Genomic DNA, 15,937 nt, shown 5'->3' on the forward strand with positions numbered 1-15,937 from the left:
ATAAGGTTTTCCAGGAACACAACCCTTGCGAAAAGTGAGGACTTACTGTGTGTATATATAATAAACATGAATAAATTCCTGCATAGGGCTATTGTGAAAACAATTCTGACTCTAACTCAAAGACCTCCTTGCTTATGATGCTTGACAGCCCATTGAGCTATTGAGTCTTCGGGTTAACCTCAGAAATTTCTCACGTGAACACTGCACGCTTTATAATGACTGATGTCTTATGTGCCTGCTCGGCAGACCCCGAACGTGTGTGTGCGTGCACGCGCGGATGTGAATATGTGTTTGTATTGGAGATAAATTTAATAAACAGAATATACTGTGGCTATTCTGGGAACCGAGACCCCAAGGCAATGGCACACATCATATAGCGGTTCCAGAGACAGGTTTTTTTATTGTTCCAGATAGTCCATCCCTTGTTTGATGGGTTACAATGGGAATATGCATTGTGAGGGATTAGCTTTTTCCCCTTTCTTTCCCATTATTTTCTCTGTGCATGATCTTCTCACATGACTGAGCACATGCTGCTGGCAGCCTAATTTGCATATGCGTGCCAAAACCTTGTTTGAATCTGTATGCCACAACCAAACTGCCATTTCCATCACAATAGCCTTCTTAACCATGATTCTCCCACATACCATTGATAATCACCCTGCATGCTTCAAATACACACCGGACTGTATTTCCATTCAAACCACCATTCAAGCTCGCCTTTCCAGCCTTCTTCCCATAATCCACATCACAATCACCCAACAATGACGCTTCGACTCCACAATCGCACCAGCCTCAAACATCTCACCACTACTAACCGCCTTCCTGCACATCGGGTCCATCATCTCCCCTTGCCCATGAACACCTTTGGTTCACGATTGTACCCAAGTCCGGCACCGTGTCACAAACAGGGCCTTTACACCAAGGCGCAAGTGCGTGCTTACCCTTTCCACCACGTTCCTCGATCAGCGGGGACTGCCCTGCTATCCAGAAAGCCATCCGCTCTCTTCCCGGGCATTCGAGCGATAGATAGGTGCCACTGCACGTCGGCCCCATGTTGAGTCCTGTAGCTGATATACATGGCATGGTCAGAGGACAAGTGAAAGCGATTCCAGGCCAGCAACCTTGCGGGGAGGGTGATGTCACCCCGGTGCACATCTGGACCAATGGGCACCCTGCGCTCTGGGGAAAGAGGGTGGCGTGTGACCCATACTCCTGAGAACCACCCCCACAAGAGGCAGGGATTTACCTTAACCCCCCCCCCCGCCATCCCAAACTCCACTCCCCTCCCTCAGACCTTTAAATATTGATGCTGGTCGCTGGAGAGAAAAAAAAGAGAGGTTCTTGGCGGAGTGGTTGCCAGAGAGGTTCTTAGTGGTGTGGTTTCTACAGAGCTCATGTGGTGCTTGCTGCTGAAAGGAACGGAACGGAACGGAACATTGAGGAAGCAAGCGGACCAAGTGTCATCCAGTCCGAGTGCAGCATTGGGTGAGACAAAATCAACAACCATACACGATAGGCAGTTCTGATTCTCACACGTTTTTTTTCTCTCTCTTTTTTTTCCGATTCGTCTACTGTGGATACACAAAGAGCTATCAGCGAGGGCCAAGCCCAAACAACCTTTCTTTTTAGAGCGACCACTGACTTGCACCCTGTCTCTCTCATTCTAAGCATCCGACACCGCACCCCACTCGCACCTCTTCATCACGCACCCAGACATCCCTTGCGCTCTTCATTACCCCCACCCTTACCTTCCCTGCACTTTGGAATAGCACGTGTCCGCATGTACGTGCTGGGTAAGTAAGCCAGAGATCGCCAACGCCTCAGCTTTTCGAATTTCTCCTGCTTCTGTTCCCTTCCGTGGAGTTATTCTGATGGCATTTGTCATCCATATTATAAACGGAGCCGTGTCTGTCTGTCTGTCTGTCTGTCTGTCTGTCTTTCTGTTTGTCGTGTTATAACTTGAGAACAGATTAATGGATTTCAATGAATCGAACTATGGTGGAGTCGGGGAACTCCTGCGAAGGTTTGTGAGGATTTTTATTTTTATTTTTATGGGTACATGGGCACACATGGTGAAACCGCAAACGCCAACTTATGACGCTGGTTATCCCTGCATGGAGGGCAGAACCTTCAAGGAATCTTTTTTAGCTCACCTAGACTTTCGGTCCGGTGAGCTTATGCGATTGAGCAGTGTACGTAGAAAAGTCAGTAAACATTTCAGTCATAATCACTTGAACCAAACACACAGTTTTGATAAGCTTCATACCTGATGGCCAACGAAGGTGTATTTACCACATTGACTAGATTCAGAAAACGCTTTCTGTATTCAATACTTTTTTTTTTCAACATTACCATTTTAATAGCGCCCTATTAAACAACAGCACTTCCAATTGTACACTGCCTTTTCAAGCATCACAAAGCAGGTCGCTCTACTTGCAACACAGGTGAGAAAAGGGGAAGAACAAAAAACAACTGGTATTTCAGTATGGTTTGGATTCAATAAAATGTAGAATCAACGTGGTGAATAAAACATCTTTGTTGGGAGAGGGATAAGTGGTTATGTTTATATTATAAAAGGAGCCATGTCCGTCTGTCTGTCATAACTTGAGAATGGATTAGTGGATTTCAATAAATCCAAGTATGGTGGATTCAGGGAAATCCTGGGAAGGTTTGTGATACAAAATGACTTAAATTCTTTTTTTTTTTTTCAGTGGGTACTTGGGCACATGTTGAAACTGCAAACGCCAACTTGTAATGCTGGTTATACCCCGCACTCCCAGGAATCCTTTTTCTTCTTGCCATATTTATTAGCCATCACAGCAAAGATTGGTGTTTCCGTTAGCGAAGTGACGGGTCTTGTATTCTCGTGTGAATTTAATTCAGACTGTGTAAGGTAAATAGCTGGTTAAGGCGCTGTCACACCTTGACGTTTTAGCCAGCAATGGCAACGTATAAAAATGTATGTAAAACGTTGGCGTATGCTGAAGTTTTGAGGTTTTAAAAAAAAGTTTTGGTCGTATTCATAACGTGTTGGTCGTATGCATAACATATTAGTAATGGGCACAGAACGTTTCGTTGTCTTATAGATAACTTATACCAACGAATGCTTAGCCTGTTGTCGGCATTCACAACCTATGCCCAATGATAGTTTAACTTGGGCATAGCGCGCTGCACGTATCGCCGACGAACTCGTGGCGTAGCATGTTAAAAACCTGCCGCACGCCGATTTAAATCATAACTACCTGAAATTTGGAAGTGTCAACATCGCAATCACACCTTGACGATTTCGCCAGCGTATGCCGACCTATGAAAATGTGTCTAAAACGCTGGCACACGTCGAATACGGTATGGGTAAGTTGTTTATACGTTAGGAGCACGCTCAAAAACGAGGAAGTATGCTGTCATATTCCGTGGTACATCTAGTACGTCGTGAAATTTCAAGCATGCTGAAAATTTTACGACGTACTCGACGTATGGCTCACAAGTTCCGCATATGCTGGCATAAGTTCTCGGCACGCTCCGCGATCGTTGACACACGTCAGACACGTTACTTGTAAGTTACTCATAAGTCAAAACACGTCGAGGTAATGTTTGGCATACCCGAAACTTAATTTTTAACCTATGAGTAACGTGCTTTGAACCTATGTGTAACGTATCTCAAACGCACATTGTTGTATGTAGACGAATTTGATTGACGTCTTCCGGATGACCACAGAACTTACTGAACGTGTTTCTAACTTACATCTACCGTATAATGGCGTATTGGCAGCGATTAGGGGAATTGGTATATACAAATGGGCTTCACAAGAGGAACCCGTCAGTGTTCCAGACTCCATGTTGAGTAGATGTCAATGTCAGTAGTATCAGTAGTAGTAGTAGTAGGTGAGCGTGTCAGTAGTAGTATTGGTAGTAGTAGTAGTAGTAGGTGAGCGTGATGGGGAGGGTGTGGGTGATTATGGATCCTCGTTGCGTCCACGAATAGGAGACTACTTTGTACCATTGTTCGATGTTCTTTTCGGCTAATTTTTTTTTTCTCATTCCCATGATGAACTATTTTTTTGTTTCAGTTTTTAAAGTATTCAAAACGACTTGGACAAATGCATAATGTACTAGTAATGAACACAGAATGCTTCGATAATTTATAGATAAGTTGTACCAACGAATGATTAGTGTGTTTTAGGCGTCCACAACCTATGCCCAGCGATAGTCTAACGTATGCATAGCGTGGCAGCGTATCGTCGACTATTACGTGAGTATTTCTATTCATAGGCTGCAACTTCACTTTTAATAAATGGCTGTCACTCGCCTATTGTTTTTGGACGCTGGTGCTCGGCATTTGAAATCGTTTTCATTCATTGAACGAGTTAAATCGCTTCCACTCGACTATTTTAAAAAGATGCTGCCGATCGTCAATTGGAATCATAGCCAAGCTACACATCGAAGTGCCAACATCATCGCCATGCCGAAGAAAAGTCAGAAGAATGTTGCCAAGAAGTCTCCAGTCTGTGGCCGTGGACGCCGAAGCGCACGCATAGAGGATTCAGCAGCGCCAAAACCTTCTCCACCATGCTCACCATCTGACGGAGAGGATGCTGCCTCCAACGCCTCTCGGGCATCGTCCGAGGCATCCATAGCTGCGTGCGTGGCCTCCACTTCCCCTCCACAAATCCTTTCGAAGAAGAGGGCCAAGAAGACACAGTTTTGTCTTAATTTCCACGAGGAGCAGCTGATGTGCGATTTCCTTCGTGAGAACGCCATCCTCTGGGACATTAAGAAAACGGACTACCGGAGGGTGGACAAGAAGGCCAAGCTGTGGGAGGATGAAGCCAACGTCATGGGGAAGTCTGTGAAGCACCTTCAAGGTTGGTTCAAGTCCCTGCGAGACACCCACACCCGTCTCCACAAGAACAAGAGCGGTGACGTCGCCCACTAAATGACGGAGAGGGAGCATTGGGTGAAGGCAAGCTTCGGTTTCCTCAAGTCTGTGGTCCGCCAATCGTGCCGAGCCCGTCAACAGTGTAAGTACGAACACGTTAATATCAATACTAATATTTATTTATATTAGTTTTACTGTACTACAGATCTCGAAGCAAATTATTAATTGATTATTACAAATCATTGAATTTGCCTCTTATTTTTGCCTTGTAGTTTACTAAACAATTGGCATGATTGCAGGTAAAGGAAACCATTGCAGCACATAGCGGGGACCTCGAGGCTGCCGAGGCTGCCTGTGCAGAGCTAATGGTAGATGAGGACAGCACGCCCTCCCCTGTGCCCTATTCATCCTCAAAGGGAAAGGGGAAGCGTGGCCACGACGATGACGAGTTGTTGCAGTCACTCCAGAAGAGGGTGCACGAGTCTGGGGAGCTCCTCAAAGCTCTTGCACAGCCACCGTAGCCTACGCCAACTACATGCGTGACATCTTGCTCAGCATGTCGAAAACGAATTTCCAGAAGGCAAGGTCAGGCTTCAACAAAATCCTCAGTGTGCTGTTGGATAAGGACAGTGATGTGGAAGAGGTTCCGACAGCCCACACCATCCCTGCTCGTGCTTCCGTGCGCACAAGTACAGCAACAGCTACGCAGCAGCCACTGCAGTCATGGCACCAACAGCAACAGGCTCAGTGCCAGCCCATGATGCCTCCTCCCCCTCACCATGGGTTCCAGCAAACTCCACGTGTGAGTAGGGAGCAGCCAAGCTCCGCTTCTGCATGTGCTGCTATTGGGTTGGCTGCCCAAGAACCGAACCAGAGCCCAAGTGACCTTAACACGAGCAGTCAGAGTTTTTTTTCAACATCTCTGGGTTCTCAGGAATGCTGAACCTGTCAAGTGATCCCATTGCCGCAAGCATCCCTTGTGTCAAGCTAAATACACCTGAACCACTACAGAATTTCAAGTCAATTCGGTGACAATGGCGTTGTGTACTTGTCATGTTTTTTTTTTTGTTTTTTTTTTGTTTGGGCTATGTTGCTGCCATTTTTTATATTATTTTGTCCAATGCAATAGTGTTGTATTATTTTTCAGACCACTGAATAAAAGTTGAGCAAACTCTGGATGTTTTTGGATGTTTTATTAATATATAATTCATAAACAATGATTTACAATTAAAATCCGGGATTCGGCATCGCTGGTCGCTCAACTTTGAAAGTTGGTTTACACAACTAGCCGATATTCATGTACATGCTTTTAATCAATTTAGCACAATAAATATGATTTACACAAACCTTTTAGTTTGCGCCCAGAAGGCCGACTTGTGAAATTTCAGGCATGTTTCCAAAGGGACTCTGAAATGGCAGGCCTGCCAATCACATTGGTGTATTCGTTAATTAAAAAAAAAAAAAACCTGTTGTTACACTTTCTTCTTGGTCACATTTTTAGCAGCGTCTCGCGTAGCGAACGCTGCTCATAGAGAGCTCGGCGTTGTTGTTCTTGTTATTGTTATTGTTCTTCTTCTTCTTCTTCTTCTTCTTCTTCTTGTGAAGACAAAACCTTAATCTCTAGGACTCGGCTCTTGTATATACAAGATCCGGATCTCCTTAAATACTAAGCACATGTACACATTCTCACATTGACGGTGCCTTTTGAGAGCGTATATCATGAACTTTTAAATATATCCGGACATTTGCTTTAAAGTTTCGAAAAGTTCACGTTACTATTTAAAGATTATTCCATTTATCGTATTGTAATTTCGTAAATACATGATATATCGTAAATACGTAAAAACATTATGACGGGTCTCGCTATTGGCTTAACGAAGGAACGTGACAAAATATCGGAAGTTGTTGTTGTTGTTGTGTTTTTATATATTTTTTATTTTTTTAGCCGACAAAACCTTTAGGACGTTGCTCTTGGACACATTTGTCCTCGTTTAAAAAAAAGGGCACTCTGATGTCTAGTTTGGAGGTATTTTAATTTTTGTACTGTCCCCAATAAGTGCACGTTTTCCGATTAAGTATTTCAGCTGCTTTTTGGCAACGGAGGTGTGCACAGGAACCATTAATTTTTGTGTACGTAAGAGCAACATTGCACACCATTCACCCAAGTGTCATGTAAATCGACATTTATTTCTTCGACATATTGGCAATTAACCATTCCTGAAATGGTCGACATGTACTGGCCCATAAACAATGTACTCTTACCATTTTTGGGGTTAGGGCTGTAAATCAGCATGAAAGGGACCTTGATAGATTGTGCACAGAACTCTAAGCTTGTTTTTTATTTATTTATTTATTTATTTTTGTTAGGGCAAATTTAATGGGCCATTGCAATGCCGTTTCTTGGGCCCATGGATGCATATTCGGACGAACATGATCCCCACATATATTGGACCTACCTACCAAATGTCATTGGAATCTGTTGAGTGGTAAAAGGTGCTACGCTTGACAAAAGATTTTGGGATAGACACATATGGGAATTATCAGAATAAGGGTGCTGCAAGAGCAGCCAATAAATTATGCCCTTATCCCTGGTGTCTTTATCCTTTGTATTAAATCACTGAAACGATGTTCATGTCAAGAGGAATGTTATTGCCTCTGAGGTCCTTTATTGCATGAACAATGCAGTAACACAAATATCTGTATCATGTTTTCTTGCCACGGAACTGCGCCAGCAGGGGAGTTAACCCAGTGCTTGAGGAGATTCCTCTGTTTTTTTTTCCTTCCTTGGAGGCAGTGTTGTGGCCTGTAGCTGTCTGCGTATCCTCCAAGTGATGTCCCTCTCGCCATGCTCCTGGAACAACGTCGCATTTCTCCTTCTCTGCCGGGTCAAGCTGCTGGTTCTGTAGTCCTGGGTACCTGTGATTTAAATTTTTTTTTATTAACTTATAAAGCGCACCTACAATAAAAACACTCATTGCAATGCGCTGTACAATAACTAAGAATATAATGATACTTGAAACATTTAATTAAGGTAAATCATATAATTCAAAGAAGCATAGGCTAAAACTTTTTTTTGCATTCTATAAAGTATAACATATGCTATGTAAACATGAGGTTGTGCAGGATCACGCAGGTTTTGACAATGAGCTTGACAGTCGAGGGGTGATGCTGCATGGTAGTTATCAGAACCTGGAATCTGTTAGCCAAGTTGCCGAATGCATTTTCTGCTACCCTCCTTGCTCAGCTAAGCCTGTAGTTGTAAATGTGTTGGTCATTCGTCATACCCCGGAGGCTGTATGGCTTCATCATGGTTGGTCGTAGAGCAAACTCATCGTCACCGACAAAGAAGTACGGTACGTCCTGGTTGTCGTCTGGAGGAGGCTCAGGGTCAGGGAAGCCAAGGGTACCGTCTTCAGCGCATTCCTTCAGCTCACAATCATTATAAATCTGCGCATCTGATGCTGATCCAGTACCGCCGACATCTGCCCAAATGAATTTGTAGTCTGCATCTACAAGCGCCATCAGAACAATAGAGTAGAATCCTTTATAGTTGTAGTATTGGGACCCACTCTTTGGAGGACAGCGGCAGGCCACGTGCTTCCCGTCAAGTGCCCCACATGTATAGGGAAAGTTCCATCGTTGGAAGAAGTTGTCTGCAATGGCATGCCAACCATCAGGAGTACTTGGGCAAACAAGCACCTCATCCACGAATTCGTCAATAATAGCTTGACACACTTCTCTGACGACTCGGGACTGCGTGTTATGAGGGACCCTCCATCCGAACTTCATGGAGGCATATTTGCTTCCAGAGGCAAGGTGACGCAAAGTCAGTGCCAGCCTCTTGCCAGGCTCAAGCGGATCCCTGTAGAAGGTGTACCTCTTGGTTATCCTTGGACCCACTCTGGCTAGCAGTTCGTCGAACATCCCTGGGGCCATTCACAGGAAGTTGGTGAAGGATGCATGGTCCACGTTCCAGAGTTCCACCATGAGCTGGTCATACATGCCGTAATGGCGTCGCCTCCCGATCCAAGGTCTCACCCAGTTCCTTCTCCTCCGTTCACGTCTTCTTCTCCCGGCTCTATTGGCACACAACTGGTGCAGTGTCAACTCGATGAGGTCATGTTGATGTTCAAGGACAGGTGGGTATTGTCGTCTCAGCGTTGCCGCATCCTCCATCTCTCGGAATGACATGGACATGTACTCACCACAAAGTCTAAAAAAAAGAAAGACGGGTTCCTCCTGCGAAGCCCCTTTTTATATACCAATTCCCCTAATCGCTGCCAATACGCCATTTTACGGTATCTGTAAGTTAGAAACGTGTTCAGTAAGTTCTGTGGTCGTCCTGAAGACGTCAAATACATATTTGTGCGTAGGACATCATTTTCAAATAATTCCCAAGCACGTTAGTCATAGGTTATAAATAAGTCACGGGTACCCTAAACATTACTTTGACGTGTTTCGACGTATGGGGAACTTTCAAGTAACGTGTTGCGAAGTGTGAACAACGATCGTGTAGCGTGCTTACGAAACGTTACTCATAGGTTAGAAATAAGTTTCGGGGACGCTAAGCATTACCTCGACTTATGAGTAACTTACAAGTAATGTTTGTTGATGTGTGTCAACGATCGCATAATGTGCCTACAACTTATGGCCAGCGTAGCGGCGTGTGAGTCATACGTCGTAAAATTTCAAGCATGCAAAAATTTGAGGACAACCGCAAAGTACAACGCTTAAAGCCAGCCTACTACGACGTATGGCAGTGATTTTCACCATGCTCTTAACGTATACAAAACTTACCCATAACGTATTCGACGTGTGCCAGCGTTTTAGACAAATTTTTCATAAATCGGCATAAGCTGGCTAAATTGTCAAGGTGTGACAGCGCCTTTTGTTCTGCTCTTTGTCTCTTTCCTGCATGAATGTGTGTCATTGTCTTTTGCCGCACCACACGAATACTGTATGTCCTTGCTGTACGAATACTCTCCTGTGAACAAACCCCTCTTCGTTGTGCCACATGCCTTTCCTCGTGCTTCCTTATAAAATAAAATCCATGTCAATTGTTCAGTTCAACCTATTCATAGTGACCTTTTCTCCAATGGTCCAGTACATTCTGCATAATTGTTAGACGGGAAATTTTACCCCACGAGAGTTGCTCTCATGAGCCAGCATGCACTCATTGTATCCCTCAGCTGTAGTCCGAGTGCGCGCTTAGGGCATGAAACTTTGTTGATATAGTCAGCTCCTCAGGTAAATAGTGTTAGATGGGTAACCCTGTTAGAGTTGATGAAGTTGATTGATGTTCATGGTTGCTTAGCAACCCACCAGGCTGCGTAGTTATCCGTAGCACTTTGGGCTACAGGGCCAGGCATTCGGGAGGTAATCCCCGTATCCTGAGGATGTAACTAATATATATATATATATATATATATATATATATATATATATATATATATATATATATATATATATATATATATATATTGTTACGGGAATACTAAATATAGAATTAGCTCAGTTCCCCCATTAAATTCATGTATAGATAGGTTGTGTGTTATAAGGGACGATATGTGTGTCGGGAGGTGTAACAGACTTTTTTTGTGTTCGTGCTATGGTGGTGAAACGAGAGACCACTTTATTCCTTCCTCATTTTGAAATAGGCCCCTCCCAGTCGGCTGAGAGGAGTGGCCGAGAGCGAGGGGTGTGGCCTGGACAGGAAGTGATGTGAAGGGGTGGAGCCTTTCGTCAGGGAGTCGCCGAGACAGACGTGTGTCGAAGGAGCTCGCGTGTCGAGGCGAGAGAGAAAAGAAAAAGGCAGTGGTGAATCGACCGGCAGAGAAAGCGGAACTTGCACATCGATTCACCTCATGACTCGAAGGAGAAAAGAAAAGGGGACGAAAGGAGTGTTGTGTGTGAGGAACGGCCGGGTTCTCGAGGCATGCTCGGAGTCGCTTCGAGGCGAGCGAACGAAGGAGGCACCGTGTTGGGACTGCCGGGAGAGACGCTGAACCGACCTGCACGTCGGTGATTCGACCGAGAGAGGAACTGAGGGGACGAAGCAGGAGTCGGGCTTCGAGGTGGGAAGGCCGAAGAGGATACGCCGGAGCGTCTGACGGTCCTTGCTCAACTCACGGCTCGACACGTTGTGATCCGCCTGTGGAACTCGGACCTCGACTGGGACCTTGTATGGAGAACGGGCCAGGCCGGGATTCGTGTGCTGAACCCTGGAGAGAGATCGTCGACGTGGCGCGGAGCCGGATCGCACTGAGGGGAACCGCGCACGCGGTGACTTGGGGCGGGAGCTGGAGTGCTGCACCGCCATTTCTTGCTGCGCGGCACGTTCGAGCGGGAGTTCGAACCTGTGGAAACCCGCTGGTTTTTACGAGCGACCTTCGTGCTTTTGGGACATGGTCCTCTCGTCCATGAGCTATCACCAAATACTCTGTCTTGTCCTGCATGCATGTTTCTTTGCACGTGCTGTATAAGGCATATTTTGTAGTAATCTCCTCAAAACCTTTTAGCCGTGGTCCCCTAGTTAAGAACGGGTTGATTGTTAATAAAACCACTGTCGTGTTATTGCTTGTGTTGTGATCCCTGATGTCCCCAATAAATCTGGTTAATTCTGATGAAGTTGCCGCTATGGATTAATGCGTGTCGCGTCGAGGAACGATCCGTTCGATTGGCATACAAGACCAAAATAGTTACAGACTGGTAGACTCCGCTCGGTCACTGACAAAGCCAGTCTGTAAACAGGGGTTCTATCTCCCCAACTGGTAAGGTATAGGATTACGTTGTTATCGCGATTAAAGGCGCGTGACCTGAGGCCTGTGCCGAGCCGGCCGGCGTTATAGACTCCCGGAGACAGTGGTGGCGAGGGTGGCACCAGGGACCGGGTCAGATTCCCACGACCCCGGATCGGCAACAACTGGTCGTCAGGAGTGGGATGACTAACTCTCCGCCTCTGTAAATTTGCAGAACACTGATTGTGTTAACAATTGGTCGTGATTTTATGCTTGAACGGATCGGAGGACAAATTTGCAAATTATAAAGAAAATGGAGTCGCAAAATGGCGGCGCGGCTCCATCTCGGCGCGACATGGAGCGGGAGTGGGCTAATTATAGCGCAACGAGCCACAAGGCACGGAGGAAACGCTCCCGCCCACCGATTCAGACCACGTGGTCACGGCATGTGCCATGGCAGGCGTGGCAGGATGACTACGCGAACATTGGCAAGCTTCAGGCACAATTGGGGGATGTCTTGGAAAAGGTGAAGCATTATGAAGACTACATCGAGGAGCTGCAAAGTGGAGTGGACGAGTCACAACGGCACGCAGACGAGCTTCAGCAAAATTACGTGTACGGGTGGACACAGCAATTGGACGATTTACTGGAACGAATTCGGTGGCAAAAACATAACTTAGCCAACAGAGTCGACAAACTATGTGGAAAAAAGAATTTGGTAGTGTTTTGTACCCATCAGTTGGAATATGCGAAGAGCAAACTGAATGAAACAATAGAGGAAGAGCAAATTAGTCATTCCCGGGATAGAGAGAACTTAGAAGGAGAATGGAAAACGAACCTGGAAACGGAAAAATGTGAGCACGATGTGGAATTGAAACTACTGAAGCGAGAGATAGAAGAAGGCATTCGGAAAAGAGAAAGCCTAGAACAGAAGATTAAAAAAGGAGAGGAACATCTGGAGCAAGGGAAGGAAGAATGGTTGGAAAAGTCAAAACAGTTCGAAGAACTACAGGAAGAAATGAGGGAGGAAGGAGAAAGGAAAACAAAGCTAGAAAAGGAAAAACGCAAACAAGATGGGGGAATTGGAACTACTGAAGCAAGAGGTAAGGGCAGGCCAGTTTAAAAGAGAAACCCTGGAAGGGGAGATAAGAATGGGAAAGGAATGGCAGAAAAAACTAAAGGAATACAGTAAGAAAAGGGACGAATTGAGGATGGAAGCATTGGAAAGGGAGGCGGAGATGAGCAAGAGAATGGGTGAAATGAGTGAGGAAGCATGCAAAGTGAGAGAGGAATTATGGAAAAAAGCTTCTGAGTTACAAGAACATCAAGGCAAAGAGACGGGATTACAAGACGAGCTGAGGATCTTGAGAGAGGAAAGGGCGAGAACGGAGAATGAAACGTTAAGGGACCACACCGAGCAAATCAAACAGTTGGAAGCTAAAGCAAGGTTGGAGTGTGCGGAGATGAGAAAGGAATTAGAAAAGAAAGCTTCTGAGTTACAGAAATACCAAAACAAAGAGACGGAATTGCAAAACGAGATGAGAATGTTGGAGGAAGAAAGAACGACAGCAGAGAATGAAACGTTAAGAAACTACACTGTACAGATCGAACAGCTAGAAGTCAAAGCAAGACTAAAGAATGAGATGCAAGAAAGAGCACTGAAAGAACAAGGAATAAAGCAGGAGAAGGAAATCGGCCAACTGAAGGAAACAACGAGATTGCAGAATGAGGAACAAGAGAGACAGTGGAATAAAAAACAAAAAGAGTATGAATTGGAGGTTGACCAATTGAAAGAAAAAGCAAGGATGGAGTACGAGGAGATAGTGAAAGAACAAGGAATGAAGCAGGAAAGGGAAATCAGCCATTTGAAGGAATCAATGAGATTGGAGAAGGAAGAACATGAGAGACAGTGGGAAAATAAACAAAAATAACAAGGAATGAAGCAGGAAAGGGAGATCAACAAATTGAAGGAAGCGATGAGATTGGAGAAGGAAGAACATGAGAGACAGTGGAATAGAAAACAAAAAGAACATCGAATGAAGCAGGAAGGAGAGATCAACCAATTGAAGGAAACGACGAGATTGGAGAAGGAAGAACAAGAGAGACAGTGGGATAAGAAACAAAAAGAACAAGGAATGAAACAAAAAGAAAGACAAGAACAACTGAAGGAGAAAGCAAGGTTGAAGTACGCGGAGATAATGAAAGAACGACGAATGAAAGGGGAAAAGGAGCTCGGCCAATTGAAGGAAACTATGAGATTGGAGAATGAGGAACAAGAGAGACAGTGGAAGAGGAAACAAAAAGAGGGACAAGAACAACTAAAGGAGAAAGCAAGGTTGAAGTATGCGGAGATCGTGAAAGAACAACGAATGAAACAGGAAAAGGAAATATGCCAATTGAAAGAAACGATGAGACTGAAGAATGAAGAACATGAGAGACGGTGGGGTCGAAAACAAAAACAATATGAGTTTGAAATTAACCAACTCAAGGAGAGAGCAAAGCTGGAGTCCACGGAGATGGAAAAACTCCGGAAAGATAATGAACAACTCAAAAGGTTCAGAGAGGAAGAACAACTCGAATGGAAAAGAAAATGGAGCCAGGAAGTAGAACAGCACAATGATATGGGATGTGTGACATCACCACAGGGAGCAATGTTAGTGGTGTGGACCTTGATTGACATCACTCGTCGGATGACACCACATTTAGAGTAAACCCTGGTGATTGAGACATTGAGGGAGCATGCGGGGTTGTTGACGAGTGAGATACATTTGAGCAGGTCCAGCGTGTGGCGCTGACAGCCCCAGAGGAGAGTGGCGAACCAATGATGAGTAACCTGCTGGAGAGAAGCGAGCGGACAGAGGTAACTCTGGAACGAAGCAGGTATGTGGTACATGCGTACATGGTGCAGAGGATGAGCTTAGGGTAGAAATTGAATTTTATGTTAACGAAGAGACTCTGTCTGATAGGGTGCACGTATGCGTGCCCCCTGAATGTGTGTGGAGTGCCTGTGAATGAATGCTGTGAGACCACAGTCCAGACTACAGCACCGGTATGTGTTGCCGAGGTCGAAGTGTGTGTGGGTACTCACCTGGCGGTCGAGAATGTAGCCCTGGAGTGCGAGGCAGTTGGTCAGTTCACAGGCAAGGTTGAAGGTGTGGAATGTCAACACATAACATTGGAATGTGTGCAGCCTGCTGTGTGTGGGAGTTCTGAGCATGGAATGAGTGGAGCCATGGGAAATAGGTTGGAGGTGCAAGGGGAAATTGAAATGCCACCAAGACAGAACTTGAGCCAGGGGACGGAAACCATAATGGACAGCTCCGCATGAGTTCTTAAAGAGTTAGAGGTGCTGCATCCAGGAGCAGTGTTAGATTGGATTTTAGAAATCCAATTTACAAATTGGATTTTGATTTCTCTATCAGCCTGTCAGGAACTTTGGAGTGGAGTGCAGATGAGTGGCAGGCGGCACTGGCGTGTGTCATTTGGTCTTTGGACCCTTCTGAGCACACAAATGGTTTGGCTTGCTGAGTGGGGTTTATCTGTCTTGAGAGAGTTGTGGAGAAGAGGAGGAGGCCATTCCACTGATTGGGGTTTACCTGATTTCCGTGAACCCTGGAGGAGAGGAGGAGGCCGTTCCACCGATTGGGGTTTGCCTGACTTCCGCAAACCCTGGAGAAAAGGAGGGGGTAGATCACGGCCCCCATTGAGGCGTGACCCCTTTGAGCCATGGCGGAAAGGCGGCGGGGTCATGTAATGGGTAATGAGGGATTTGTTCCCTCGCTCCCCTTCCAATGAGCCAAAGAAGTAGACCATATGGGGATGTGAAAATCTTGACTGGAGGTATTACCGGAAGTGATTGCAAGATTGAGAGATGACAGAAGGCATAAGAGTGCCACGAGTGGATTTGGGTGATTATTAAAAAAGTGGTGGAGACATTACAGGCAGAGCGTTAAACGCACCTGAAACAAGTGGATGACAAAGACTGGCTTGTTTGAGGAAGGATTGAAATGCCTGGTTAGAACCATGCAGAGGTTCCATGGGACTGGTGAAGAGATTTGGATGTTTCGTTTAAACTTTTGGAAATAAACGATTTGGGCAGTATGGAGGAGGCCAGTGGACGACGGACGTAGTGACAAATTAATTGGGGTTTGGTGACAAAGTGTACTGGTTAAATTTGATGACCAAGTGGTATCCGAGGGATTGGTGTGTTTTTGTTTTCACATAAATGTGAAAGGTGTTGGATGGTGTTGTGGACTGGGTGTGCGGCACTGTGGAATGAATGACAAAAGTGTTTGGGTGAATGGCGTGATGGTGCGAATGAGGA

The 15,937-nt window shown here is 45.4% G+C and overlaps 1 protein-coding gene across 5 annotated transcripts in view; it reads left to right on the forward strand.

The window, feature by feature from the left end:
* The window catches only part of ACOT9 (acyl-CoA thioesterase 9), a 147,441-nt gene that overhangs the window by 54,680 nt on the left and 76,824 nt on the right, over nt 1-15,937 (forward strand). For 3 of the 5 annotated variants that reach the window (XM_085888745.1, XM_085888742.1, XM_085888743.1), the window contains one exon: nt 1,390-1,485. The exons of the other annotated variants lie outside the window; for them this stretch is intronic. In XM_085888745.1, coding sequence (XP_085744871.1) covers nt 1,390-1,485 — 96 coding nt within the window. The remainder of the gene's footprint in view (nt 1-1,389; nt 1,486-15,937) is intronic. 5 annotated transcript variants of the gene reach the window in all.

The sequence above is a fragment of the Eptatretus burgeri genome, chromosome 7 (assembly GCF_056783735.1).
Source record: "Eptatretus burgeri isolate ZD-2024b chromosome 7, Ebu_testis_v1, whole genome shotgun sequence".
Classification (NCBI taxonomy): domain Eukaryota; kingdom Metazoa; phylum Chordata; class Myxini; order Myxiniformes; family Myxinidae; genus Eptatretus; species Eptatretus burgeri.